The sequence below is a fragment of the Cnephaeus nilssonii genome (genome assembly GCF_951640355.1).
Source record: "Cnephaeus nilssonii genome assembly, chromosome: 14".
Taxonomy (NCBI): Eukaryota; Metazoa; Chordata; class Mammalia; order Chiroptera; family Vespertilionidae; genus Cnephaeus; species Cnephaeus nilssonii.
This window is the reverse complement of record NC_137085.1, coordinates 6,384,112-6,409,818: the sequence shown is the minus strand read 5'-3', so window position 1 is coordinate 6,409,818 and position 25,707 is coordinate 6,384,112. Positions and strand designations below refer to the sequence as shown.

At 52.3% G+C, this 25,707-nt stretch overlaps 2 protein-coding genes across 18 annotated transcripts in view; one reads left to right on the top strand and one right to left on the bottom strand.

Moving 5' to 3' along the window:
- The window catches only part of RALGPS1 (Ral GEF with PH domain and SH3 binding motif 1), a 226,324-nt gene that overhangs the window by 110,943 nt on the left and 89,674 nt on the right, over positions 1-25,707 (top strand). The gene's annotated exons all lie outside the window — the stretch shown is intronic.
- ANGPTL2 (angiopoietin like 2) overlaps positions 8,659-25,707 on the bottom strand; it is a 33,872-nt gene continuing 16,823 nt past the window's right edge. Inside the window, exons 3-5 of the mRNA XM_079790435.1 lie at positions 13,450-13,643; positions 12,885-13,155; positions 8,659-10,419 (exon numbers count right to left, since the gene is read on the bottom strand). Of these exons, the coding sequence (XP_079646561.1) occupies positions 10,220-10,419; positions 12,885-13,155; positions 13,450-13,643 (665 nt within the window). The 3' untranslated portion in view covers positions 8,659-10,219. The remainder of the gene's footprint in view (positions 10,420-12,884; positions 13,156-13,449; positions 13,644-25,707) is intronic.

Here is a 25,707-nt window from a genome sequence, read left to right as displayed (position 1 = left end):
CAATTTTTACCAAGAGTCAGTGAATGTTATTAACATCCCCATTTTATGAATGAAAAAAACCCCATGATTTGACTTATGACTTACCCAATGTCATATGCCAGGTGGATACCAAGTTTAACTCAAGACCTCATGCTCTGGCTGGGGTCCCACCCAGCCTCAACATATGCATCCTTCATTTACTATCTCCGTCCCTCCATCTCCATGGAGAGAAACAGTGTGGGAGGAAAACACGTTGGGGAGGGATGTTTCCTGCATGCTTTGCTGCCCAGAGCTGAGCACTGTGTCACATTTGTCCCTTCTGGGGCACAGGGAGGGCTTGCAGTCATCTTTTCTCTGAGTCAGGAAGTTTTGTCTGATCCCCCAAAGGAGGTGAGAGCATAAGCCCATTTCGTGCAAGAGGAAATGTGTTTTCCTAGAAGGAATCTGTATACTCATCAGAATGACTGCTCTCTTTGACCTTCAGTCTCTGGGCTTCTAATTAGAAGTTAATAATAATAATAATAATAATAATAATAATGCAACAACTCATGTTTATTTTTTCATCATGTGAAAGATGAGCATTTTAGTCTCATCATCTCATTTAATCCTCCCAACCCTCCTTCCTCTGAGGGAGGTACTACTATTTTTTAACTTATTTCACAGCTGCAGAAGCTAAACCAGACCCATGCTCAAACCCAGGTCTGACCCCAGTGCCCAACCACTAACCTTAGGCCAGGCCAGATGTTCCCTCTGGGAGATCAGGAGAGTGGGTGAGAAGGGGAATATCTCCAGAGACTCTCCTGAGTAGAACAGGGGGTTGAGGTGGGTGTCCAAGGGCCCTCCCAGAGTCATCAGCCAGCCCTAACGAAGAAAAGCGTTAGGTAGAGGAAGGACTAGTGAGTTTCTCCATCCTCAGGACTAACCTGGGCCATTGGGACGTCTCCTTGCACTGTTTTCGGAGAGGGCGAGTTAAGACAGCCCTGAAAATCTGAAAGGTTTTGTGTGGTAGATGGCTTGTAAGATGGCCCCATATGTCCCTGCCCCTGGTATTTGTGTCCTTCTGTAAACCCTTTCCCTTGAGCATGGGCATAACATACGGACTTGCTTCCAGCAAACAGAATGACAGAAGTAATGGGACGTCGCTTCTGAGACTGGGTTATAAAAAGACCGTGCCTTCTCTGTCAGATGTCTGCTCTCTCTTACTTTTTCTTGAATCACACAACCTGGGGGAGTCCAGCTGCCAAGCACTTGGCAGTCCTGTGAAGAGGCCCAGTGGCCAGGTATTGAGACCTACCAACCACCTTGTGAGCGAGCTTAGGAGCAGACTCTGCCTAAGTGGAGACTGGATAAGACGGCAGTCCCAGCCAATAGATTCACCTCATCACTTGAGACACCTTGAACCAAAGACATCTAGATAAGATACATGCAAATTCCTGACCCACAGAAACTATAAGATAATCAGTGTTTATTACTGTAAGCTGCTCAGTTTGGGGGTAATCTGTCACACAGCATTGGATAACTAGTACATTGCACAAACTTTATCACCACCCCACATTTATTACTCTGCTGCCCCATCTGCATTGGGACAACATCAGCCGTAAACCTCAACATGTAAAAGGCCGAAAGATTGACCTGCAGGGCAGCAGGAAGTGCTGGGTCCCTCTGAGGCGCTCATTGTGAGGGCGGAAATCCTGTAGGACAGAGGGTGCAGTTGCACTTGGCGAGGTGATGGATTCTTGCACCTCTCTAAGGAGAAAGGTGCCTGAGAGGGGCCTGAAAGTCACTCCCAGAAAGGCTGCGGTTCCCTAGTCACGTGTGTGTTGGTCTTCGGAGTGCAGTGTCCAGACCTGCAGAGGCCCAGGAACGCCTGCCTATGGGGAATGAGGCCGCAGGAAAGGCTGTGCTCTGGAGCGGATTCGGCATCCACTCATTCTCTTAAAAACTTTTTAAATTTGACACGATTGTTGTAAAACTCATTCACACTAAAAAGAAGTCTATAAACTAAAAAGCGAAAATCCCTTCTTGTTCACCTGCTTCTCAGAGGCAACCACTGTTAACAGTTGGCGTGAATTTTTCCAGACCTCTTAATCTACTAGTGCACATATATGTGCACAGGGGTGTGAGAATAATACTGTGCTTTTTAACCAAAATGGGGATGGGCATTTTATACGTATTGTTTTGTTACTTCTTTTTGTTCCACTTCCAGTGTCTTCCATGCTCAGTGGCAGCAAATACAGAACTTCATTCTTGCCAATGGCTCTGGGCTCCCACCGATGCGTGGGTGACTGGATAGTGCCTGGGTGCGAGCTCATTTGTTTAGCTGTGCCCCAGCTGATACACGGCTAGGTGGTTTCTACTTTCTCCCTTTGACTGATTGTGTAGTGGGGAAGATCCTTATACATGTGTCTTCACTTGCCTGTCAGAGTATTTCTGAAACATTGGATGCTAGGAGTGGAATGGCTGGGACAAAGGCGACCCGGGCCGTTGTTCTGATGGCTCCTGCTGGGATGCCCTCGGCAAGGGCTGCAGTGACGTGTCCAGTGGCATAGTGTGGGCAAGCCTGTGTTCTCCACTCTCTCCAACGCTAGATGTTACCAACCATTTTTAAAAGTATATATTTTTTATTCATTTCAAAGAGGAAGGGGGAGGCAGAGAGAGATAGAAACATCAATGATGAGAGAATCATCCATCAGCTGCCTCCAGCATGCCCCCCCTCACTCCTCTCCCTTCTGGGGATGGAGCCCACAACACGGGCACATGCCCTGACCTGGAATCAAACCCTGACCTCCTGGTTTATAGGTTGACACCCAACCCCTGACCCACACCAGCTGGGTAGCTCAGTTGGTTAGAGTATCTTCAGAATACACCAAGGTTGCAGGTTCGATCCCCGGTCAGGGCACATACAAAAAGCAAGCAATGAATAATAAATAATAAGTGGAACAACAAATCGGCATGCCCCCCCTAAAAACAAACAACAATAAATAAATAATAAATAAAATGATAGGTGAAGAGAGCATCTTGTTTTCATACACATTTCTCTCCCCACCAATTTTGTGCTCTTGGAAGAGAAGCTGCTTTTCTACTCCAAACACATGTTCCCTGGGCTCTCGGGGCCCAGGGTTAGGCAGCCAGGCCTGCAGGCCTCCCGCCCAGCTGCTCAGCCGCCCCCTGCTCTTGCTTCTGTGTCCTGAATATCTGTCCTTAATCCCTCTCCGTGTCCCGGCACAGCCCTGCGCTGCCCTGACAGTGAGGAAAGGATGCTGGCTGTTGGTTCCGCCGAGAGGAGGCCGATAGAAGGCCCTCCCCGGGCACACTTGCCTGGGGCTTGGTCAGCATTCTGGGCTCCAAGGAGGCTTCATGCTTCTTCTTTATTTTCCCTCAATTCTAGATGACTGGGGCATCAGCCTCTGTCATCACAGAGCCCCAGAAGGGAATTCTAATTCCATCCCCTCTACATCAACTACTCTTCCAGGCTCTGGGCCACTCCCAGCTCCCCTAGGGGTCAGGGCAAACATGGCCTGTCCACCTTGCCCAAGGAGCTCTCTTCTGTTGTGAGCTGTCCCTCAGCTTCAGGAGGGCTCCTGTGCTGAAGCAGGGGCGAAGGGAGCACCCCTCAACCAGCCCTTGGAGCCAGATGTAGCAGGACCATCAACCAGCTGGGGGTGGGACCGCCAGATGGGCCGCCACCCGGAGGTGCCGCGTGTGGAAGTGCTTGGGAAGGCTGCACAGATGGGAGGGATTATCTCTGTCTGGGTCCCAGGTGTAGGCTGAGCTGGCCCAGGATGCCCCAGGTCAGGAGAGACAGGACAGTTGGATGTCTTTGCGATGATTGGTACTAAGGTATTGTGTCCATAAGTGGCAACTACCAGGCTGGGTCTGGCTCAGGCCTGACTCTGGGTTCGGAGAGGTGAGCAAGCCCCAGGTCTGAAGGCATGGAGATGGAAGATGAGCCACCACATCAGGGACCCAGTTATCAGAGCATGTGGACCGGGACTTCTACCAGGTAGAACTGGTGCACGAGGTGACAGCCAGACCAGCCACAGTGGGACACTATGAGCGCCAGAGGGTGGGGCTGCGGCTGTAGGTTGTAGGACAAGCAGCTCTCTTGTCCCACAAGAGGAAGGGAGAGAGGCAGGGCCCGATAGCTTTAGTCCTGGCAAAGGGATGGGAGCCCCAAGAAGCTGTGGGATATTCTCCATCACTGCCCTCTGTTATTCTGTGCCCTGCCCGCTGCTCTGAAATAAGTTGGGCAAATAGCCCCGAGCGGCTTTCTGACATCTGGGGACCTACTGTCCATCCAACTGCTTCTGTACAGCCAGGCTGGTCGGCGATCTCACGTACCCGCTCCTGGGGCAGAAGGCTCCATGCTGCCAAGATTCTTAGCCATACAAGGGGGTGATAATGGGTGACAGAGGGTCTCAAATCCTGAGTGTCCCAGGCAGCATGTTCCTGGGCAAGTCACTTACTTCTCTGAGCCTCAATATCTGTTGTGTCAAAAGGAGGGTAATTATAGAACCCACCTCATCGGGTTGTGGTGAGAGTTTAGAGACATGCGTGGTGCCCCATAGATGATAGCTGGCATGAGTGTTATCCAGAGTGGAATGCTGCCAGGAAGACCCCCACAGTGGGGACCCTAGACTAATCCACAGAGACTATTGAGAAGCTCAGCGTATCCAGGAGGGGCAGGAAGAGCCCCATATGGGCACCGCCAGGTGTCATGTTTAGTGACCCAGGTGGGCCTAGAAGGTTGGATGTGCCTTCTAGGGTAGGGCTGGGGTCAGCGTGGAGGGCTGGGGAGTAGGACACACTCTAACCAGCAGTAGGACGGAATTCATCTCACAAAATACAGTCCCTGGAGGGGATGGGGACCAACAAGAGCTGGGATAGAATCTAGACACTTTTTAGGTATAGACCCAGCCCATGACCCCTCCTTTCCTCCTTTCTGGGAACCTGGGAACTCCCCCATCTCTCCTGCAGTATTCAACTCCAGAGCCCTATTCATTTCGCCCACTCTGTGCTGAGGTGGACACCGCCACCCCCCACCCCACCAGGAGCCAGGTGGACCCTTGGGCCAGAGTTTGCGTTGGGATGGAGGGGTGCTTGTAAGTCTGCTGGCACTCAGAGCAGGAGGACATGTGAGCTCAGGAATTCCGGGCTGGGAAGAGCAGATGGATACACAATGAGAAACAGAACGAGACCCGCAGGCCAGGAAGAGGAGCGGGAGAGGGAGAGGAGGAGAAAGCTGCTGCTTTGCCCCTTGAAGGCCTTCCAGGCCGTTCCTGGTTCCTGGCCCTGGTGAGGCCCAGCTGCATCCCTACTCATGGGCTCGGGGGATGCCTCGTGGTTACGTAACCAACTTATTAAATGAGCTGGACTCAGTCAGGTGGAAGGAGAAACCTACTTTCCCCTAGTGTCCTTCCCAGCCTACTCTGTGGACTAGTTTTATTCCCAGTCAACACTGAAAACTCATCTGTCTGCTGTTAGGCATGAAAAGGCCCCGTTGTTGCCTCCTATGTGTGCGGAGGATGCGAATTAACAGTCACATCCTAACAGTCACATCATTCCAGACAGTCCAGTCATAATCAGAAGACTGGATCCTGGAGCCAGACCAGACTGGGAGGCCTGGTGGGGAGGGCTCAAGAGAGCCTTCATTGGCCCCCAGGCCTGCTCCCCGCACTTGCCTGCCTCACGGTGGTGTGTCCTTGGGGCTGAGGGAGAAGTGAGGGGTAAGGGGCCACCTTTTGTGGCGTCCAGAACTTGTGCCCACTTTGTCTTTTTCCCTCTTTGCTATCTTTTCTCCCTTTTGGCTGCTGCTGCTTCAGATTTGCCGTTCCTGGGCACCACTGACTCAGCTGCCCGGAGAGGTAATGCTTCTCCTCCAGCTGATCACTTAGGACTCCTTGATTGGCTCCTGGGCCCCTGGCACGGTCCCCACCCCCACGCCCCAGCCAGGCTGCCCTCTGGTTCCTAGGAGATCTGTGACCTTGCTGTCCTTGCCTCCCCTGCCCCATCGTGGGCTTGCTGTTTGCTCCCAGTGTGGCCAGCTTCTCACTGCTCTCTGCCTCAGGCCTGAGGACTTGAGGCGTGAGTCAGATGGTCATGCCCATGCTTGCCCATGCTTGCCCATGCCAGACTCTTACAGTGCTCCCTTGAAGTCCCTCTCACTGGATTTAGGGTGAGGGGAGCACCGCCCCCACCCCACCCCCGTCCCTGCCGTGGGGGACAACTCGCCCTTCTCCCCCCAGGATGTTTTCTGCACTCCTCTCTCAAGCTGCAGGCGGGCAGTGTGCTTGTGCTTAGAACCAGCCTGGGCCCATGCCCTGCAGGGATGGTTTTGCCTGTGGGCTATAACTAGCCTTAGGAGTCTGGATAAAACTGAGGCAGAAAGAGTGCCATGGCAGAAAGAGTGCCCATTTATCATTTTGTTACACTTAAAATGTCCCCTTTTTTGTTTAATCCAGTTGTCTGGCTTTCTCTTAGGGTAACCAAGAGTGTTTACATGACCGTAAAACAGATGAGGTGTCCTTGGAGGGGGGGCGGGGTCATGGAGGCCCTGAGCTTCCAAAGAGCCTCTGTGGATCATGAGCATTATAAACATTGTTTTCATAGTTCGAAGGTTTCTCTTTCAATCTTGTTCAAATTGGCATGGTTTGGGGGAGGGGTCCTGTTGGGTGTCACTGGCTTGGAGGACACCACTGTCTTCCTGCCACGTTCCCCACATGCCCAGTAGGTAGGTGCCCTCCAGTGACCAAGGTATTGGCCCAAACTGGGACATGGGGGTTTGGCCGGGTTTGGCTGACTTCCTTCTGGGTCTGGAGTGCACTCACCATGGAAACCTGAGTACCAGGAGCACTCCTATGACTGGAGGCCCTAAAGGTCGCTGGGAGGGATGGGTGAGGAGGAGGAGTGTTGATGCAGGGGTGCTGACTGGCTGGCGTGTTTGCTGGTGGGGGAGCAGCTCGCTGGGCACTAAGGCCAGTGCACTTGAGCACAGTTCCCTCCTGTCTCCTTGCTCTCTCCTTTGATGCAGCTGGTTTGGTAAGCTGTCTCCCTCCCTCCCCATTTTGCTCTAAGGAGAGTGGGTTCCACCTCTCTGATGGGCTTATTCCTTCCTACTTCCATATAGCCAGGCTATTATTTGACCAAGACTCAGATTTGGGTGCTGGGATGGGGGCTGGGAGAAACAGCTGGTGTCACAGCCTGCTCTAGTTTAGGAGCCAGCTCACTAGCTTAGCAAAGGGTGGCTCCACCTTGTCTGGCACAGATGTCAGAGCTCAGACCAGTGACTGAAGGTTGGACCCTGTTTTTCTTTACCATTGACCTTGCCATCCCACACACTACACTCCAGGTATGTGGGGAGGGGTGGCCGTGGTCTGGGCCAAGGTCAAAATAGCTTCCAGATTCCACGGTGACCCCCAAAACTGACTAGGGGTTTGGGAGAAGGGAGCTGAGAGCCTTCTGGATGAACTGCTGCTGGGTGTTTTTACCAGCAGTCTGACGGTGAGCCTCACTTTCTCTTCTGTGAAGTGCGAACACCTTCACAGGCTGCCGTGAGGTCACATAAGAAAACAGAAGTGCAGTTCCAGGCGCACAGGAGGTGTCAGTAAACACCAGTCCCCACCTACAGCTTTGCCAGAAAAAGCTCCCATATGTTCATTGAGAAGAGGATTGTTGGGTCCAAAGGTGTAAGGGCATTTAAAATTTTGATACATACATTGCCAAATTGTCTTTAAAAATACTGAATCACTTTGTACTTCCATCCAGAGTATATAGAGCTCATATGTCTCCGTTTCCTTGTCTACATGGAGGTTGACTTTTTTCATCTTTGCCAATCCAGTGGGCACCATGAGACGGTTTTGGCCTGATTCAGGGCACCACTCTAGTTATTACTGAAGTTGGAGTCTTTTCTTGTGTACTGGCCATTTGTGAGTCTTCCAAGTTTTCTGTCACAGTGTTTGTATCTTTCTTCTTAATTTGGAAGAGTTGTTGGTGTAGCATGAGTATTAATTCTATATTTTCCTCTAGTTTCATATTTGCCTTTCAGTCTTAGTCATGCTTGGTTTTTCGGAGGGCAGAAAATGTGGGGCTTTCTTTGGTTATGTCCCTTAACCTTTTCCTTTATGGTTTTGGGTTTTCCCATCATGCTCTAGAGACGCTTCCGGGCGCATGGACTTGATATACAGGAAGGTGGTTCTGGCAGTTAGTGTAGGAGTCGGGTTGGAATGAGGGGAGGAGTTGAGGGTTGCAATAGTGGCGGGGAGAGGAGAAGGGCACCTACACTGAGGCAGAGGAGAGGGCTGGAGTGGAGGGATGGGTTGACCTTGATGAGGGGGAGAGAGGCGTCCTTATTTTTGACCTGAGCAATTGAATAGATGGTGCCATTTGGCGAAATGGGACCAGACCTGGAGGAAGGTGTGTAGGTGTGACCACACCCCTGTGAGGGTCTCCAGGACGTCCAGGACAGGACAGGGTGTAAGGGGGTGGAGCACCAGAGGACCATCTTGGTCCGAGGTGCTATCAGGGACTCCTGGAGCATGAGTGGAAACCAGAGGCAGGGAGAGCGGGATTTAAATGACGGTGTGTGTCCCTCCTGCTGCATCTCTTCCTGGTTTTACTTAAAGAGGCTCTGATATCGGAGGTCCCAGGAAGGCATTCACAAACAGTGACACACAGTGCAGATACATCCAAATAGCACTGATGGCTTTATTGCAGATTTGTGCCATTACAAGGATAATCTGGGAATATATTAAAAAAACCCTCCCTTTTATATACACAAACATGCTACATGGTACACGTTGCGAGAATGCTGAGGTAATAGGCACACACCCAGACATGGACAGTACCAATGTTCAACGGCTCGCACGCCCCGACCCACTCACCCACTGGGAGGGTCTCACCTTGACTCCTCTCCTGCTCCCGCTTGGCAATAGTTCCGTAGTACTGAGTGTGACCCTCTATGGCCAACAGGACTGGGAGAGCCACCTCGCTGTAATGCAATGAACAAGGGGCCGGGGGCCCCTGGTTATTCAGTAACTCACAAGAAACGGCCAATTCTCATCTTTGTGGCACCTGCATTCTCCGGGAAGTGTAGTTTGGGGGCGAGACGCGGACTCTAGTCGGCCTGAGAGCATGGGGCTTTTGGTCTGTAGCCATTTGGGGTCCCAGTGATCAGATGATGACTTTTCTTTCCTTGAGTACCTCCTGGGCACAGTAGGCTATTATTTCTGTGAAGGTTAAAATGACATGTAGGCTAAAGTGTGAATGGGAAATACAAAATTGTGAGTACATTATCTGTGTGGCTGGTAGTTAGCTTTGGGCCTGGCCTTCCCTTTCCTGGCCAGAAACCTGGAGCCCTGACTGTCTCCTACTCAGAGGCTGAGGAATCTTTCCTAGAAGGAGAGGAGGGTACGACAGAAAAGGCAAGGAGAAGAGCAGAGCAGAAAGGTGCCTGGAAGTAGAGCGAGTGGCCAAGGAATGACCCACACAAGAGGCTTACTGAATGCTGTTGAACGAATGAGTAAGTGGAGGGGTGGATGGACAGATGACGAAAGTCCTGAGAATGGGGGGAGTATAGAAACAGAGATGGAGGGGGGTTTCAAAATTTGATTAGGTGCCCATCGGCGTTCTTAACTTGGAGACCCCTCTGAGAGAGAATCGCGCTGTAGACATTCCTGGAAGGATTCAGCACGTGGACGCCAAGGACTGATCTTCGATGGGAGCTGCACGGTCTGGTCTGCTCTTAGACACAAGCACCACGACTCAAGGAAAGGCTTTCTCCAGGAGCAATGCTCCGGTAAGAGCGTCAGCACGCAAGCGTTGACTGTGTACTTAGGTATGTAAGGCAAACCTCTGTATGTATCTAGATATATTACATGTGCCATATATCTAAATGCATATGCATGTGGCATACACTTAGGTGGGCAAGATCGGCTCATACACGTGTATATCATGAAGGTATTTTGCAGTTGTGCTTTTATTGTAGGCCTTAATTTATTTAAAGAAAGACTGGTCTGCAGTCTGTCCTGTCTGGAATCGCGAGGGCTGTCTGGTGTGAAGGAGTGTAGGGACAGAGAATACTGTACTGTTCAGGTCCGTGATCTGCCGCAGTGACTGGGACAGAATCCAGGTCCCAGTCCTCCTGGCCCCGGAGAACTGGCGAGGAGTTGCTTTGTGTGCTGGGCCTGCATGGCGGGGGCAGGCTCCTGGCGAAGGCCAGGCCGCGAGGTCGGAGGGAGCTGGCTTAGTGGAAGGTGTTGGGATTGGGCCGGATCATCATCACCACTTTCTTGAGTGAGTAGGAGCCTCCTCGGAACTCAGCCCAGTAGACCCCGTCCTGGTAGCGGCTCCGGTAATGGCCCCCACGGTACCAAACCCCGTTGAGGTTGGAGTGGGCGCAGGCGTTATACCACCAGCCTCCCTTCTGGTAGTGGGCACAGTTTCCTGCAGAGAGAAGAGAGTGAGAAGATCTCAGGGGGCTGGGGGGAGAGTCGGTTTTACCTATGTCCGCTGTTTGCTTGGGGACTTTAGCAGGACCCTCTCTGGGGGCCTTTGGAGCAAGAACGCCTGAGAGGTGGACCAGGCTTCAGGCCTGCTCAGACCTGTCTTTGAGGCTCGGCCTTCTAACTGACAAGCTGTGATCTTGAGCAAGTGACTTAAACTCACCGAGTCACCGAATTCTCATTGTAAAAGGAGGATAAGCAAAGCCTCCCCACAGGGCTGTCTCCATTCAGGGCTGCCTCCATTCAGGGCTGCCTCCACTCAGGCCTGCCTCCACTCAGGCCTGCCTCTCACAGGCCTGCCTCCCCACAGGGCTGCCTCCACTCAGGACTGCCTCCACTCAGGGCTGCCTCCACTCAGGCCTGCCTCCACACAGGGCTGCCTCCCCACAGGGCTGCCTCCCCACAGGGCTGCCTCCACTCAGGGCTGCCTCCCCACAGGGCTGCCTCCACTCAGGACTGCCTCCACTCAGGGCTGCCTCCCCACAGGGCTGCCTCCACTCAGGGCTGCCTCCCCACAGGGCTGCCTCCACTCAGGGCTGCCTCCACTCAGGGCTGCCTCCCCACAGGGCTGCCTCCACTCAGGGCTGCCTCCACTCAGGGCTGCCTCCACTCAGGACTGCCTCCCCACAGGGCTGCCTCCCCACTGGGCTGCCTCCACTCAGGGCTGCCTCCACTCAGGGCTGCCTCCCCACAGGGCTGCCTCCACTCAGGGCTGCCTCCACTCAGGGCTGCCTCCACTCAGGACTGCCTCCCCACTGGGCTGCCTCCCCACTGGGCTGCCTCCCCACAGGGCTGCCTCCACTCAGGACTGCCTCCACTCAGGGCTGCCTCCACTCAGGGCTGCCTCCCCACTGGGCTGCCTCCACTCAGGACTGCCTCCACTCAGGGCTGCCTCCACTCAGGGCTGCCTCCCCACAGGGCTGCCTCCACTCAGGGCTGCCTCCCCACAGGGCTGCCTCCATTCAGGGCTGCCTCCCCACAGGGCTGCCTCCCCACAGGGCTGCGTGGGGATTGAATGAGGGCACATATTTAAGCACTTAGCTCAGAGCTTGGTGCAGAGGACGTGCAGGGGAGGACCCCATACCGCGGTTTGAACAGAAAACGGAAATGACCTGTGTGGGCGGAGGAGGGCAAAGGAGTTTCCTTAGGAATTTTTTGAAGAGTTGAAACTGTTGGATCAAGAGTCTTTATAGAATGACAAAGGAAGTGCTTGAGAGAAAATTCTTCTCTATTCCTCCCCAGCATGTATTCCAGCCAAATATATACTTTTATTTTATAAAAGAAAGATATTTTATGAAACTTTTGGCACTGTCATAACATTCTGGATTTTTCTGCTAAGGACAAGCAGTTTGGAAAGTGTGGGCAAGGGACAAGCGGCCTGCAGGGGCACCGGCTTCACAGGGAGGAGGAGCCCCGTGTGCTTGGGCTGCTCTTAGTTAAAAGAGGGGGTGCCCGGTTTCCTGATCAGGCCTAGGAAGCAGACCCCCACTGGGGGGGAGGGCTGCCCCAGTCAAGTCTGTGGGTTGGGGGCCTAATGGGGCTGGCGGCCCTGCTCCGACTGAGGCTTTGGGCTGAGGCAGAAAGTGAGGGAGACTCAGCCCCAGGCCCCTTGGGGCCCAGCCCAGCTTTCCCAGCCCTTAGGGAAGAGGTAGGCCTGCTGACTTGCCAACCAGCTAGGGCCTCATCTCAAGAAATTGGGTGTGGGGCCCTGGGGGGTGTGAGTCTGTGCTTATAATTTTCTGTTTTCTCCCTTGTTTATTTGTTTGTTTTAATATAAAGACTTCTTAGTGAAGGCCTGAGTGTGAGGCATGTCACCTTGGACAAATGACTTCCTCTCTCCTAGCTGGTTCCTCTCACCGGCTCCTGCAGCGCCAGGTGAACGATGTGTGCTAGAGCTACGGTCATAAAACACCACTGCATCGAGCCTGACTGTTGCCAAGCCCAGCCAAAGCCCCAGTGCATCCTCTCTAACATCTCATCTCCCTGCACGGTGGGCATGGTCCTCGTGCCCATGTGGAGACTGAGGCCCGGAGAGATCAGCAGGAGGCCCAGGGGCACATGGCTGGCAGGAGGTGGGGCCAGCATGGCGTGTGGCCACAGTCCATGGGAATGTGGGGCGCTGACACTCAGCACTCAGGCAGAGAGGTTATGCGAGCGCACCTGGATTGACCATCACGTGTGTCATTTGTACCCACTTTACCTTTACCTTTTTGTAAATGCCACTCTGACCCAGCTTTGCAAAGGGAATCTGTGGCCAGCGGGCAGGGGAGTGGGCCTTCAGGGGCAGGGACAGGGGCAGGCAGCTGGACCCGGGCATCTCCCTGTTCTCAGGCCCCGGTGTCTGGGACTGGCTGTGGTTGACCTCTGTTCTCGGTCCGCCACCTGGGTCTGACTCCACGGTCCTACCTGTGTAGACATCGTGGTCTCTGTCCAGGGTGGTGAATTGCTTGCCATTGTGCCAGGTGAAGGAGTCACCAGCGTTGCCATGGTAGCGTCCCAGCCGCAGCTTATAATACTCGCTCTCAGGCTCCAGGCGGAAGCTGGCATACTCTGCAAAGACCTTGCGGCCAGACCAGTCCTCCATGGTCACCAGGAGTTTGTAGTTGCCTTGGTTCGTCAGCCAGTAAATGTTCTCCAGGCCCAGCCAGTACTCACCGTCGATGTTCCCAAACCCTTGCTGGGGGAAACACAGGAGAGCGTTAGTGAGGATTATGCAGTGCCCTCGGCCAGCAGGCTTGTGGTCGGAACTTGGGACTCTTGTCTCCCAGCAGTGACGAGTGCCTGCGGGAGGGGGCTGCTGGCCCTGGTGGGTCTGCAGAGATGGCCCCGTCAGTGTCCTTCTTGCCTCAGGCGTTTACTGTTTGGGGCTGCACAGGCCCTGACAGGTCAGCGGGCACCTTCCCTCCCAGTGGCTTTCCTGGTCAGCCAGGCCTCTTGAGGTGGGCAGCACAGACAGGCCCTGTGGTCTCACCTTGTACGTCTCCCAGTTCCTGAAGAAGTTGACAGAGCCGTCCAGGCGCCTCTGGATGACGGTCCAGCCCCCAGGGTCGTGCCGCTGGTCGCACCACACCTGCATGAGGCGGTTGGTGTTCTCTGGCTTCACCAGGTAGATGGAGCTGGTGTCGTGGCCATCCTCCAGGGCCTGCAGGCAGTCTCTCCACGGGCCTGGAGACACAGACACGCACATGTCATAGGCCTCCCCGTGGCCGGGCCACTGAGTCACATTCACACACCGCGCTGCACCCTACGCGGGCACAACCTTTGTGGCAGTATCCCCCTCATCACAGTTTCACTTTCTGCAGTTTCAGTTACCCACCGTCAACCATGGTCTGAAATATTAAATGGAAAATTCCAAAAATAAATAATTCATGAGTTTTCGATTGTGCCCCGTTCTAAGTAGCGTGATGAAATCTCACACCCTCCACTCCATCCCTTCATCCCTTTGTCCAGCCCTTCATCCCTTTGCCCAGTGTATCTGCGCTGTGCACACTCCCCGCCCCTTAGTCCCTCAGCAGCCATCTCCCTTATCAGATCGACTGCTGCTGCATCACAGCGCCATTGTTCCAGTCACCTTATCTCACTTAACCATGGCCCCAAAGTGCAGGAGCAGGGATGCTGGCCATTCAGATATGCCAAAGAGAAGCGGTAAAGTGCTTCCTTGAAGCAAAAAGGTGAAAGTTCTCGACTTAATAAGGAAAGGAAAAAAATTGCATGCTGAAGTTGCTAAGATCTGAGATAAGAATGGATGTTCTGTCTGTGAAATTGTGCAAAAGGAAAAGAAAGGTGTGCTGGTGTGCTGAGAGAGAGCACATTCACATAACTTTTATTATAGTATGCTGTTAGGACTGTTTTATTTTTAGCTATTGTTAAGCTCTTACTGTGTCTAGTTTACAAATTAAACTTTATCATAGGTATGTATAGGAAAAAACATACATACCTATGTATTGGTATCATCTGTGGTTTCAGGTATCCATTGGGGACCCTGGAACGTATCCCCCAAGGAGAAGGGGGGACCACTGTAATGTGATATACAGCTAGGAGCTCGGAGCTGGGGGCAGGATGCCTGGACCTCAGGCCCACTTTCCCCCTCGTCCCCGCCGTGTGATCTAGGCCAGCTTCCTTACCTCTCCCCGCCCTCAGTTTCCCCAGCTTGTAGAAGGGAGATCATCTTTGCCTCATTTAAGGTGGTAAGGGTTACTGAGATCATATGTGTGGCGTTCCTGGAGTGATTTTTCTTTTAAAGTTGGTTGTATTGGCAAAGAGAGATGAGTGCCCACCAGATGCGCAGATTCAGCAGCACTGTGCGACTCTGGCGGCCTCATCCCGTTGGGGAGACGGCTGCTGCTCTTCCTGAGTCCTGTGGGCTGAGCCGGCTGGCGCCTCAGCTCTGACTCCTACCCGCCTTGTCAGGACAGTGTTCGGTGGCAGCTGCCACAGTTTTTCGTGAATGAATTTCCGTGTAGTCACAGGGACCCAAGCAGGGCCCCAAATCTGGTCACCTAGCCAGAGATTTCAGGATGTTTCTGGGATTCAGACGCTGGCCTCCAAACACCCTTTTGGGGGACCAAGTTCTCTTTAGCTCAGTCTGTGTATTTTCCAAGGAAAGCTCACGGAGGGCCAGATGCTTGGAGTTCACATGTTCTGAGGTTGCAGTTCTCCGGGCAGGTCCATGGACTTACAGGCTGGTGTCTAGGATGCACCCCGTCCACGGCTCTTCTGAAGCCGAGACTGGATGTGCTCTGTGATTTTCTGTGACTTCACAGAGCTTGAGTCAGAAGGAATGGGTGTCTCTTGGGGTCCGAATAGCTACTGTAGGTCTCTCCCTCTCCCCCTCCTATCCCCCTGGTGGTTTCCTGTGTTTGGATGTTGGTCCCATCAACAAATTTGAGTCACCAAGGTCCAAATAGGCTGCCTTCTTCTTCTTCATTCATCTGAGGAACCTTGAGAAGGTTTTCAGGACCTAGCCATTGAACTACATCTCTTATTGGCTACATATTTTAAAATAAAGAAAATTGTATACTTTGCTTCAGCTTCTCTTCAAAATATTCCGCAATCCGAGATGCGCAAGATCGAACATGCCAGGAAAGCCCCATCTTGTTCTTTCTGTTAATTTGTATGTTTACTCAACAACTGTTTACGGAGTCCCAGGCCCGGGGGTACCTGCCGGCAGCAGGAGCCCAGGGTGGGGTTGCTCCGATGCCCAGAAAGGGAGGAGCTGCCCTCACCAGCCTTCTCTGGACCTGAGCTGCTGGGAATCCTGTCCTTCCCCCTCTGTGTGTGGGGGAGGGGTGACTCTGGGTGCTGGGTGCTCAGCTCGCCTGTGTACATCAAACGTCTCAGATTCCTTCCTGGATGGTGGTTGGGCTCAATGAGTCTACACGTGATGGCAAAATAGGAAAAGTCTGGGTTTTTTGGTCTTCGTTGCACATCTCAGTTGGGCTTTTCCTGAGCCCTTGCTGCTGTGTTAGGGCAGCTTCCCTGGAACCTGATGGGAAGGCGGGGCTGGTCTGGCTCGCCCCCTCTGTCTGTCCCCAGTGCCCAAACAGCACCGAGAAGGAAGGTTGGTGTGGGTGCTTACGACCGACAGTTACCCAGGAGGCTCCTCCCGTCATGCTCCAGGCACAGGCTTCCCACTCATTTACCTGTTCACCAGCCCCCTCTCTCCTCCGAGGGGTGGGCAGTACCCCCCACACCGCCCGGTAGCAGATGTGGCACAAGCGGCTGCTCCCTTCTTCGCCTTGTGCCTCTTCCGTCCTGGGAAGGGGAGGCCAGACCCAGAAAGAGCATTCATGAAGGAGAAAAAGGTTTTGGTTGTGTTCAGCCCACAGCCCCAGGGACCAAGGCAGAGAATGGGAGTCTGTCCCCGACAGCTGGAGCAGAGCTGCCGTGGGCGTGGAGGCTCCAGCTCCTTCCCGAGTCCGAAGCACAGGGGAGGCCGTTAGATGGGGATGCTGGTGCCGGGAGACCAGCAGAGCCTCAGCATACGTCCCCCGAGACCAGCACCAGGCTCTTTCTGCAGGGCTCCTGTGCAGCTCTGGGGGAAGGGCAGCTTTGGAAAAGGTCACGGGAGGGGCAGGCCAGCCTTGTGGCTCCCAGCCTGAGCTACTTTTGTGGGTGCCATCATGGTTTTAGCTTTACCTTTGGCATTTCTACAAAGAGCTTACTTTAAAATGTTTTGGGGTCACTGGTGCCTTTAAAAATTTGGGGAAAGCTCTAGATCTGTATTTAGAAAAATCCACAGACTCACACAACTTTGCTTATAATTTCAGAAGGTAAATGGACCTCCGGACCCCAGGTGATGAATCCCTAGCTCTAAGAGAGCCCTGACTGGAGTGGTAGCAACAATAAAACACCCCTCCCAGCCAGCATGAGTGATTGTTTACCATACCCCCATCCGTGTATTTATACACCCCGTCCTCCAGGTACTGTGGGACGTCAGGTGACACCCCTGAAGTCACATGGCTGGTGAGGGGCATATCCGGTATCTGAACCCAGGTCTGGATGGTCCAGCGACCACCCACTATAGCTCTCTTCTTTTTCTCCAACCAGAGTGAACTCCAGGGTAGGGAGGCCCAGGCTGACTTGTCTCTGTGTCCCTAAGACTGTTTTTAATCTTTGCTAGTCAGCCAGGTTAAAAATATAAAAACTTATGCTTCTTCTTTGTCAAGGTGTTATACCCTTTAAAAACCATCTTTACTGATGATTTGGTTATCTTCTGTGCTTACCTTTTGGTGTCCTTTGCCCATTTTTCAACTATCTTAGTATCTTTTATGATGTAGAAGAAATTTTCCCTTTTAATATTTTTTCTAAAGGTTGTTAAAAATTGATTTTAGAGAGAGAGGAAGGGAGAGGGAAAGAGAGAAAGAGAAACATGGATGTGAAAGAGAAATATTAATCAGTTGTCTCCCACATGTGCCCTGACCAGGGACCCAACCAAGACTCTTCAGAGCCTGGGATGCCGCTCAACCAACTGAGCCACACTGGCCAGAGCTCCTTTAAAATTTATAAGGCAAATCTGGGAAATCTTTCCTTTAAGGCTTTTAGGTATGGCATGCTTTCTAAAATCATGGAATAGGTATGAAATGGTATGCAAGTGTTTAGTATCGCCTACTGTTACAAAAAAACATACAACAAAACTCCATGTGCCTCCCGCATCCTGCATTTCCCACGATGTCCAGGACCTATTAGCTCCCACCAGTAACCGCATTTCCAAACAGTTTTCCCTCCAACCCCTGCAGAGCTCTAGCAGATCTGACCTTTGGCAAAGGTCGGAAAATTAAATGATGGATGAAAATTAGTCAGAAAAACACTTAGCACTGAAAAGTTGGCAAATGGACGGAAGAGCAGAAGATGGCAGCAGTAAGACTGTCATGCGGCGCCATTGAAAAGGCCAGTTCAGAACATCCTCCTTTGATGTTATATATACAGGCATCGCTGGGGAGGGCCAGGCGAGGCATCCGACTACTGAGGACTCCGCGGAGAAAGCTGGGGATAGGACCCCAGACTGGGAGTCAGGAGCCCTCGGCTCAAGTCTCCGTGGCCTCCTCTCCTCACGGTGGGGCTTTGACAGGTCCTTGAGCCTCAGTTTCTTCTTCTGTAAACAGGGGGGAAGAACCCTACCTCTTCTGAGGGTCTCGTGAATACAGGAGCACCCAGCACAAGGCAGCCAGGGCGGTGTCACGAGGGTCCTCTCTTCCTTTCTCTGACAGATGAGAGCTGATGGTTTTGAAGTTGTTCACTGCCCACCTTCCCCATCCCACACAAACAAGTCACTGTCTCTGCTTTTGAATTTCCAGGACTAAGTGTAAGTTATTTACTGAGAGACGTTTCCGTGAAGGCATGTTAACAGCGGAGCTGCAGGGGAGAGGGCCTCAGAGATGCAGTGAGGTGAATGAAGCATGGGAAGCTTTTTGTCAATGAAGCTGCGTTCTCGGTGTGCGTGGGCAGAGCTCTCCCTTCGGAACAGTGCAGAGTGCCCGGCGGTATTTCCCTTGGCTCCCCTTCGGCAGGGCAGCCGTGCCCGGAGCGCCAGGCCAACACTGACGCGGCTGCACAGGCTCTGAGCGGAGTGAGCGCCCCGACCCTGTCTCTATAAAGACCGTATTTACACTCTCGGGCTGCAGCTGCGGGATGTTCCACGTGCAGGGAAGTGCAGCCGCCATGGCCGCGCTGAGTCTGCGAGTTTCCTTAGGGAAGCGGCACAGGGAGGCCTCCCCAGAAGGAAGGTGGCAACGGGAACACAGGCATACAGGTCTTGGGCCCCCAAACCTCAGTGCCAAACTTGGTAAGTGTGGAGGTGATCAGGTTTGGGTGCCACAGTCCCCTCCCTGCTTCCCCGCTCCTGGCTGGGGTACTTGACAGAAGAGGGGGCAGGCACCCAAGGAACATAGCCACCCAGAAGCCAGGCACCACGTATTGATGACGGATCCAGGGCATGCTGTCCCCAGCGCAGGGTCTCTCTGGTAAAAGAGTGGAGCCTGCAGCCAGGCCAGACCTGCGTGTAACTTCCTAGTCTCGGTTCCCTCCCTGCATCCCGGGCAGCCTAACTTGCCCACCAGAGAAACAGGCTCACGAACTGCACCACCTCTCCATGCAGTCACCCTCCTGCTGGGAACGTGGCCTCATGAATGTCTGCCCAGGTTGACTGGAAGCTCCTGAGGCCAGCAGCTAAGACGTGGGTAGACCGTGGGGCCTGTGTGGGCAGGAGTGATGCCTCTCTTCCCTGGCTTGTCTGGGGTGAGGGGGCAGGGCAGAGGCCTGCCTGGCCATGAGCTGGACGAGGCCGAGTGGCTGGCCAGCAGCCTTACAGGCCTCTTCACCCATGATGCCCAAGGCTCTGGGTGTGACCACCTGAGGCTGTGCAGAGGCCCCGTGGCCTGTGGAGAATGTTCTAGGGATGTGTTAGTTCATACGTGGGCACAGGGGAGGCTTCTGTGATGTCACCGAGACACACTGCTCTTGCGTGAGAACCGTATGCTGGTTTCAATTATTCCCACTGATGGTCTCTCTCCAAAAAGTCTTTTCTCCACTCCCTGAAACGTTTCTCTAACAGAAGAAATGACTAGTTGTTGAAATTGGACCTGGACTTTTCTAGCCACATTAACCCTTTGCACTCGCTTGCTTTTTTCTCGATTCCTTTATTCTAATGCTAACCGTGTCGAGTCACACTCGACATCCGAGTGCAAAAGGTTAACCTATCGAGGCGTGTGGAATGCTTAGGCGGAGTCCTGACCAGCCAGGGACAGGATCCTGGGCACCCCTGCAGGCAGGCGCTCAGACACCTGTGGGGGGTCGATTATAGGTGCTGCTCACTCACGCCTTGTCTATCCAGCAGGCTTGGGGAAGGAATATTTTAGTTATGAACGTATATATTCTATGTCAGTCACCACTTTTGAGTGAACCAGAGTACAAAACAATAACCTAAACACCAGGAAGCTGGTGCGTTCCCACAGGCTACTCAAGTTCAAGTTCCTGCAGGGCTCAGAGTTGACATCATGAACGTTGTTTCTGGTCCTTCGGGGGAGAGGGTCCAAATGCTTATGCCTGCTGTTCAGGCCACTTAACCTGCCCTCTGACGATGGGCACAGGGCCAATGAGCTTCTCAGGAGTTTACAAAAGTGTTCGAGGCCTAAGAAAATCTGTTCACTCTAAAATATGAAAAGAGAACTACAAAATCAAAATTTATAAGCAGGTAATTAAATTTCTGCAAAGTTTAACAAGTTGTCAAATTCATTAATTGTTAAATTTAGTCTTCATTAAAATGTTATTACTTTTGAAAACAATTTGTAGGTAGATTTTTCTCACTCCCCAAGAATTCCTGAACATGCCTGATGTTTGCTGAGAAATCAGAGCCAACCATAAATTGTGTTACTCTTGGCCAAATGATTTCAAAAGCAAAATTATTAAAATCCTTTTAGAATTCTTACAGCAAAAAGTACAGGAGGTGTGTGAGGTGGGCATGTTTCCATGCATCTGGTGCACTCTGAGGCCTCCCAAACCAGAACTCCTGGGCCCATGAAGAGCTTGTGGGGATCCTGCTCCTGCCAGTTTGACCTCAGGACACACAGTGCTCACTCCTTGGTTTCCATCAATACCTTGGGCAGGAGAGAAACAAGGACTTGCAAGCAATTTTAGAAAGAAGAGGTTAGACCAGGAGGGGCGGTGGTGGCTCCTGGTGTGAGAGGTGAGCAGCTCCCTGTGGCTCCCCAGGACCAGCGGGAGTGGAGTTCTGGGGCTCCGGTGCGTGGGTCAGCGGTGCCCGAGGCTGCAGGGTGAGGGAGGTTGCAGAGGTGGGAGCACACGGAGGCGCCTGGGTGCAGTGCTGAGGATGCCCGGAGACTGTCGGTGCTGGTCTACAGGCACCTCTTGGAAGAGCCTGTCAGATCCACGGTGTACACAGGTGGCGGTCCTGCAGGCTCCCAGCCCCTCCGCCACTTCCAGGAAAGGGAATCAGCTTAGGGGCTTGTTCTTAGGGAATCCATGTTGGCTTTCGTTGATCACCTTTTCATTTTCTAAATGCCCACAAACCCCTCTTTATAATCTTTTCCATATTTTTTCTGGGGCTTGACCACAAGCCAATTAGTATATAGTTCTAGTATTTCATCCTTTTTCTCTTTCTGAAAACAAGACACTTGCCCAGCACTAAGCCCAGTCCTCGGGATTTCTTGGTGATGCTGGCAGTGGTTCTGAGAGCTCACTGCAAGGCCCTCAGCCCTCCTCACGCCTCCTCCAGGAAGGCTTCCCCAACCCCAGAGGACTGCTTGTCCTCCTCGGGGTTCCCATGTCTTGCTTATTTATCTCTCCTGGGACATAATAGGGGTGATGATTACTGTGCATTTAGGCCCTTACACACTCTTTCATCTCATCCTCGGGAGTCCCTGCAGCAGTGAGGAAACTAAGGCTCGGCAGAAAGTGGACGGTCTGGGATTAGAACTCAGCTCTGCCTTCTTGGTCCTGGTCCCTTCTGCCTCACTGTGCCGTGGCTGTCACACTGTATTAGGATTGTTGGGGTCTCACTTCCCACCAGACTGTGGCCTCCTTCGGGGCAGGAACCTTCTCAGGGGCCGTGGTTATGGGTTCATCTTCCCAGCCTAGCGCCCCACATGCATTCCTCCATCTCCCGTTTCCTCACCACCATCAGCCCAATCCCTTTGTCATCCTCATTCTGTTCTTTTCAGTCTGAGGACCAATAATAATAAATCCATCTGGAAACAGGGACCCCACGACGGGATAATCAGGATGCAGACCAAACCATGGGAGAGGAAACCTGTGCTGTGGGGAGTCTGGGCAGCGGGTAGTAGAAAGTCGGCACGGGATGGATTGTCTGTTCTTTTGGATGTGACTCTAGCATTCCACTTAATTTCAACATTTAGAAATTTAATAAAGAAAACTATTATATTTGTCACTTAAACTAAACATTTTTAGCAAAATTATTCTCTATATGTGCACTAATTTTAACTTAAGTTATTGTATCCAAAAAAATCTATTAAGGGACAATCATTTATCCATTTAAAAAAAATGACAAAGCCACTCTGGGTCCTGTAGCTCCATTGGCTCATCTTGGGGTACAGGGCCAGGATCATCAATCAGGCTTATGTCACATGCTCTGCTTCTAGAGTCATAGCAGGGGCCCTCTGCCCCGGGGAGCGTAGGAGGCACTGTCCTGCTGCCTGCGACCTTCCTGGCCCTGAGGCCACTGGGAAGTACACGGCGTTCCTTTTACAGCAGCGGGCTGCCCACTGCACTCAGCAAACCTAACCGGCTTCGCTTAGACACGGCAGGAGGGTGCCAACTCAATTCTCCTTGTCACTTTCCCGGGGAGCATCTCAGGGTTTTGATACAGTCCCCCGCGTAGATTCGCCACAGCAATCCTTTTGTTGACTAGTGAGCTGGCCACAGATGCCTGAGCTCCAGGATTTTCTAGATAACTTCCAGTTTGCCTAGTGCCAAACTGTTGCGATTTCCCCATCACAGGATGCCAGATCACCACTTTTAACTGTAACAAGTTGATAGTTTATCTCCCGGGGCCGTAAGCACTTAGCCAAATGTTTTCCTTGGAAAAGGCCTGCGTCATAGAGGAAGAGCTCACCATCGCACTCAAAGGCTCTCTCTGTGACCTGGTCCCCGAGGTACCCAGGAGGGGAAAAGAGAAAGCAAAGCTACAAGGCAGATGACCCAGCTCTCACTGGAGTGGCTTTTGTTTATCAGGAAGCCAGCAAAGAATGCTCTTAGAAATATCACTGGATTACGTAGTTCGTAATGAATTTGGAAATCTTACTTTGTTCAACAATAACACTAGAAACTGGACAGCGCAGCGCAGTGCACGACACGAGCTCTGGAGGCCTGAGGGCTGGGCTGTGCTCCCCGCAGCTGTGATGGGAAGGCCCCGTCAGCCGTGGCTGGAGTCCCCCTCGCCATCCTCAGTTTCCAGGTGCTTCTCCCGCCCCCCACAGCGCTTCAGGCTTGGAAGCTGGTTGGCTAGAGCTGGCAGAACACCCGACCAATAGCGTTTCACCTGGATTGAAGATTGCTTGACCTCCAGAAGGAACGGAAGCCCCAGTGTGATAGATCTTCTCGATTTTAAAACATGCCACCGTGCTAGGGAACCACAAACCTGTGTCCATACTTCCCACCTCAGAGCAGGACATAAAATAAGAGGAAAAAATTCATCTAGGAAAACATTTGTTCGAGTTGCCTGTCCTTTCTGGCCTGCACAGTTGCGGCCCATGTGGCCCTAGGAGCAGTTCAGAGCTCCTGAGTTTTATATATCTAGAGTTAACCTATTTAAAGAAATGAGGACTTTAGACTTAGCTCTATGTTGCAGTAGCCCTAGAGAATTTGTCCAGATTTATCTACGGATTCGGTTGGTCCATTTACTACAAGTCAGGTGCACAGTATGTTTTCTGTGGGAGAGCTCGATTGTTTTAGACATGCTGTATTGTGATGCTAACTTAATTCTGCCTCTCTCTCTCTCTCTCTCTCTCTCTCTCTCTCTTTGCTTTTTGGCGGCATAAATTCACTACAGTCTTTTTTTGTGTGAATAGTGAACTGGCCACAGACAGTTGGTTCAATTGGTTCCTCCTAGGCCTGAGCAAGGAGGCAGGCAACATAGTGTCCCCGGGTTCTCGGCAACAATGTCTCCTGTTACTAGAAAGTGTGAGTTCTAATAGTAAGTTCGCCAATGCTGTTCCCAGAGCTCTTTTACAAGGAGCTGCTTGGAACCTGGTACATGAAATAGTGACAGAGGGTCAGGTCCCAGCAGCTGGCACGTGGGCCGGGGCAGGCATTTATAGAGTGATTTTCACACCGGTTCCCCTCCAGCCTTTCCATGGAAATGTGCAGAATGGTTAAGACAGATTTGGGTTTGAGCCTTGGCTGAGCAATTTAATAGCTGTGTAATCTTGGCTAAGTTACTTAACCTCTGAACCTCAGTATCCTAGATCAACCGTTTCAACATTTTTCATCTCATGGCACACATAAACTAATTACTAAAATTCTGTGGCACACCAACAAATATATTTTTTGCTGATCTGACAAAAAAATAGGTATAATTTTGATTCACTCCCACCGGATGGCTGTTTGTGTTGGCTGTTGCCATATTTTTATTTGACAATCTAAGGGAAAAGAAGTCAGTGCCCCTGACCAGTCAGGTATTGCATATTTTAAAAATTCTTGAGGCCACCAGTTGAAAATCGCTGTCCTGGATGGTGGAAGTCCAAGGACCAGTCTTGGCTCTGCACTGGCAGGCCCTGGGGTGGGGAGGCAGAGAGGCCCTAACACGCTCTAATATTTTATGATTCTGTGGCCCCTTCGGACTCTATTGAGAAAAAAACTGAGCTGATGCTGTTATCTGCCTCAAGAGAGAAAACAGCTAGAAATGCCTACTCCTCTTGGTTTTCAAAGATTCGTTTCAGACAAGGCCTCTCGGCGGCAGCTGGTGGTAGCCGTGCTTTTCCTTTCTTTCCTTCCAGGAGGGCGCTGGGCCGGAGGGCTGACTTGTGCCTGGCTGTGCCTGGGCTGAGCTGAGGAAGGGTGTCCCAGGCCTCCCAGAACCCGCTTGAGAGCAGACAGAGCTGAAGCCCCATCCTGTCCTCTCCTTTGCCTCATGCATCCTTTCTCTCCAACAGACCCGGCTGATGTGTGTGTGTCCAAGGCACACAGCTGGAGAAGGAGGGCAGGGGACGTGTGAGCATGAGAAAGAGCGGAGAGGAAGCGAGGCAGGAAGGGCAGCAGGACCAGGCCTTATCACCGGCATCATCCTAACCAAAATGCCCAGGTCTCCTCAGACCTGAGAGAGACAGGACAAAACCCAAGTGAGATGCCAGGGAAGCTGGAGGCTGCCGGTCTCCCTCCTCAGGCTCTGAGCACCTAGGCCTGGCCCGGGGCCAGTCTGTTCTGTCTGGAGCAGGCTGGAGAGTGCAGCTCAGATAAGCAGTGGTGGCTCCCTCATCCCCTGGGGAAGGGCACTGTGCGCTGAGCAGCCTGGACAGTGAGGAAAGAGTGGATGGCTCTGAGATTGCGGAAGGAAAGATTTAGAAGCTGCCAAGCTTGAGTGCAAAGGTGTTTAATTGCAAAGGTGTTTCTGGCTGAGTGATGTCCCCAGGCTCAGAGAATCTGTTGGGCAAGAGCATAGAAGAGGTTTTGTTTTCCAGGACCAGAACCTGCCCCTGGCTCTTGGAACAGGCCTGATAAGCGCGCTCTGCTGATTGGCTGAGAGAGACCATCTGTCTTTTCCTCTCCGCTTAGTCCAGCACCAGGAAAGGGAAGGGGACACGGAGCACACCAGGGTGTTGCCACCGTGACTGCGCAGCCCATGATTTTCACTGTGTCCCTGATTTCAGGTACTTTGTTATGTTGGTCCCAGAAATTCTCAGAAAGTTCTGGAAATTTTGACCTTGATGGATGCTTTCTCTCGGAGAGATCCTTTGTCAGACCTGATGTACCGACTTTACAGGGTAGACTGGTGGGTGTTGGATGGGTCCCAGTGCATTCATGCATCTGCCACCTACCCCAGATTGAGTTCCTGCTCCCCTAGTCCAGCTCTGTGACCAGCACAGAGACGGGGCTCTGCCATTGCTGGCTGTCCCGTGGGACATAATATCACACATGTCTGGCTGCACTGAGTTTCCACAACAAACTGTGATATTGTAACACTTGTCCCCACTTTACAGAGGAGAAAATTGTGGCTCAGGGTTAGGTAACTTTCTCACGAGCAAGCAGCTAACAAGGG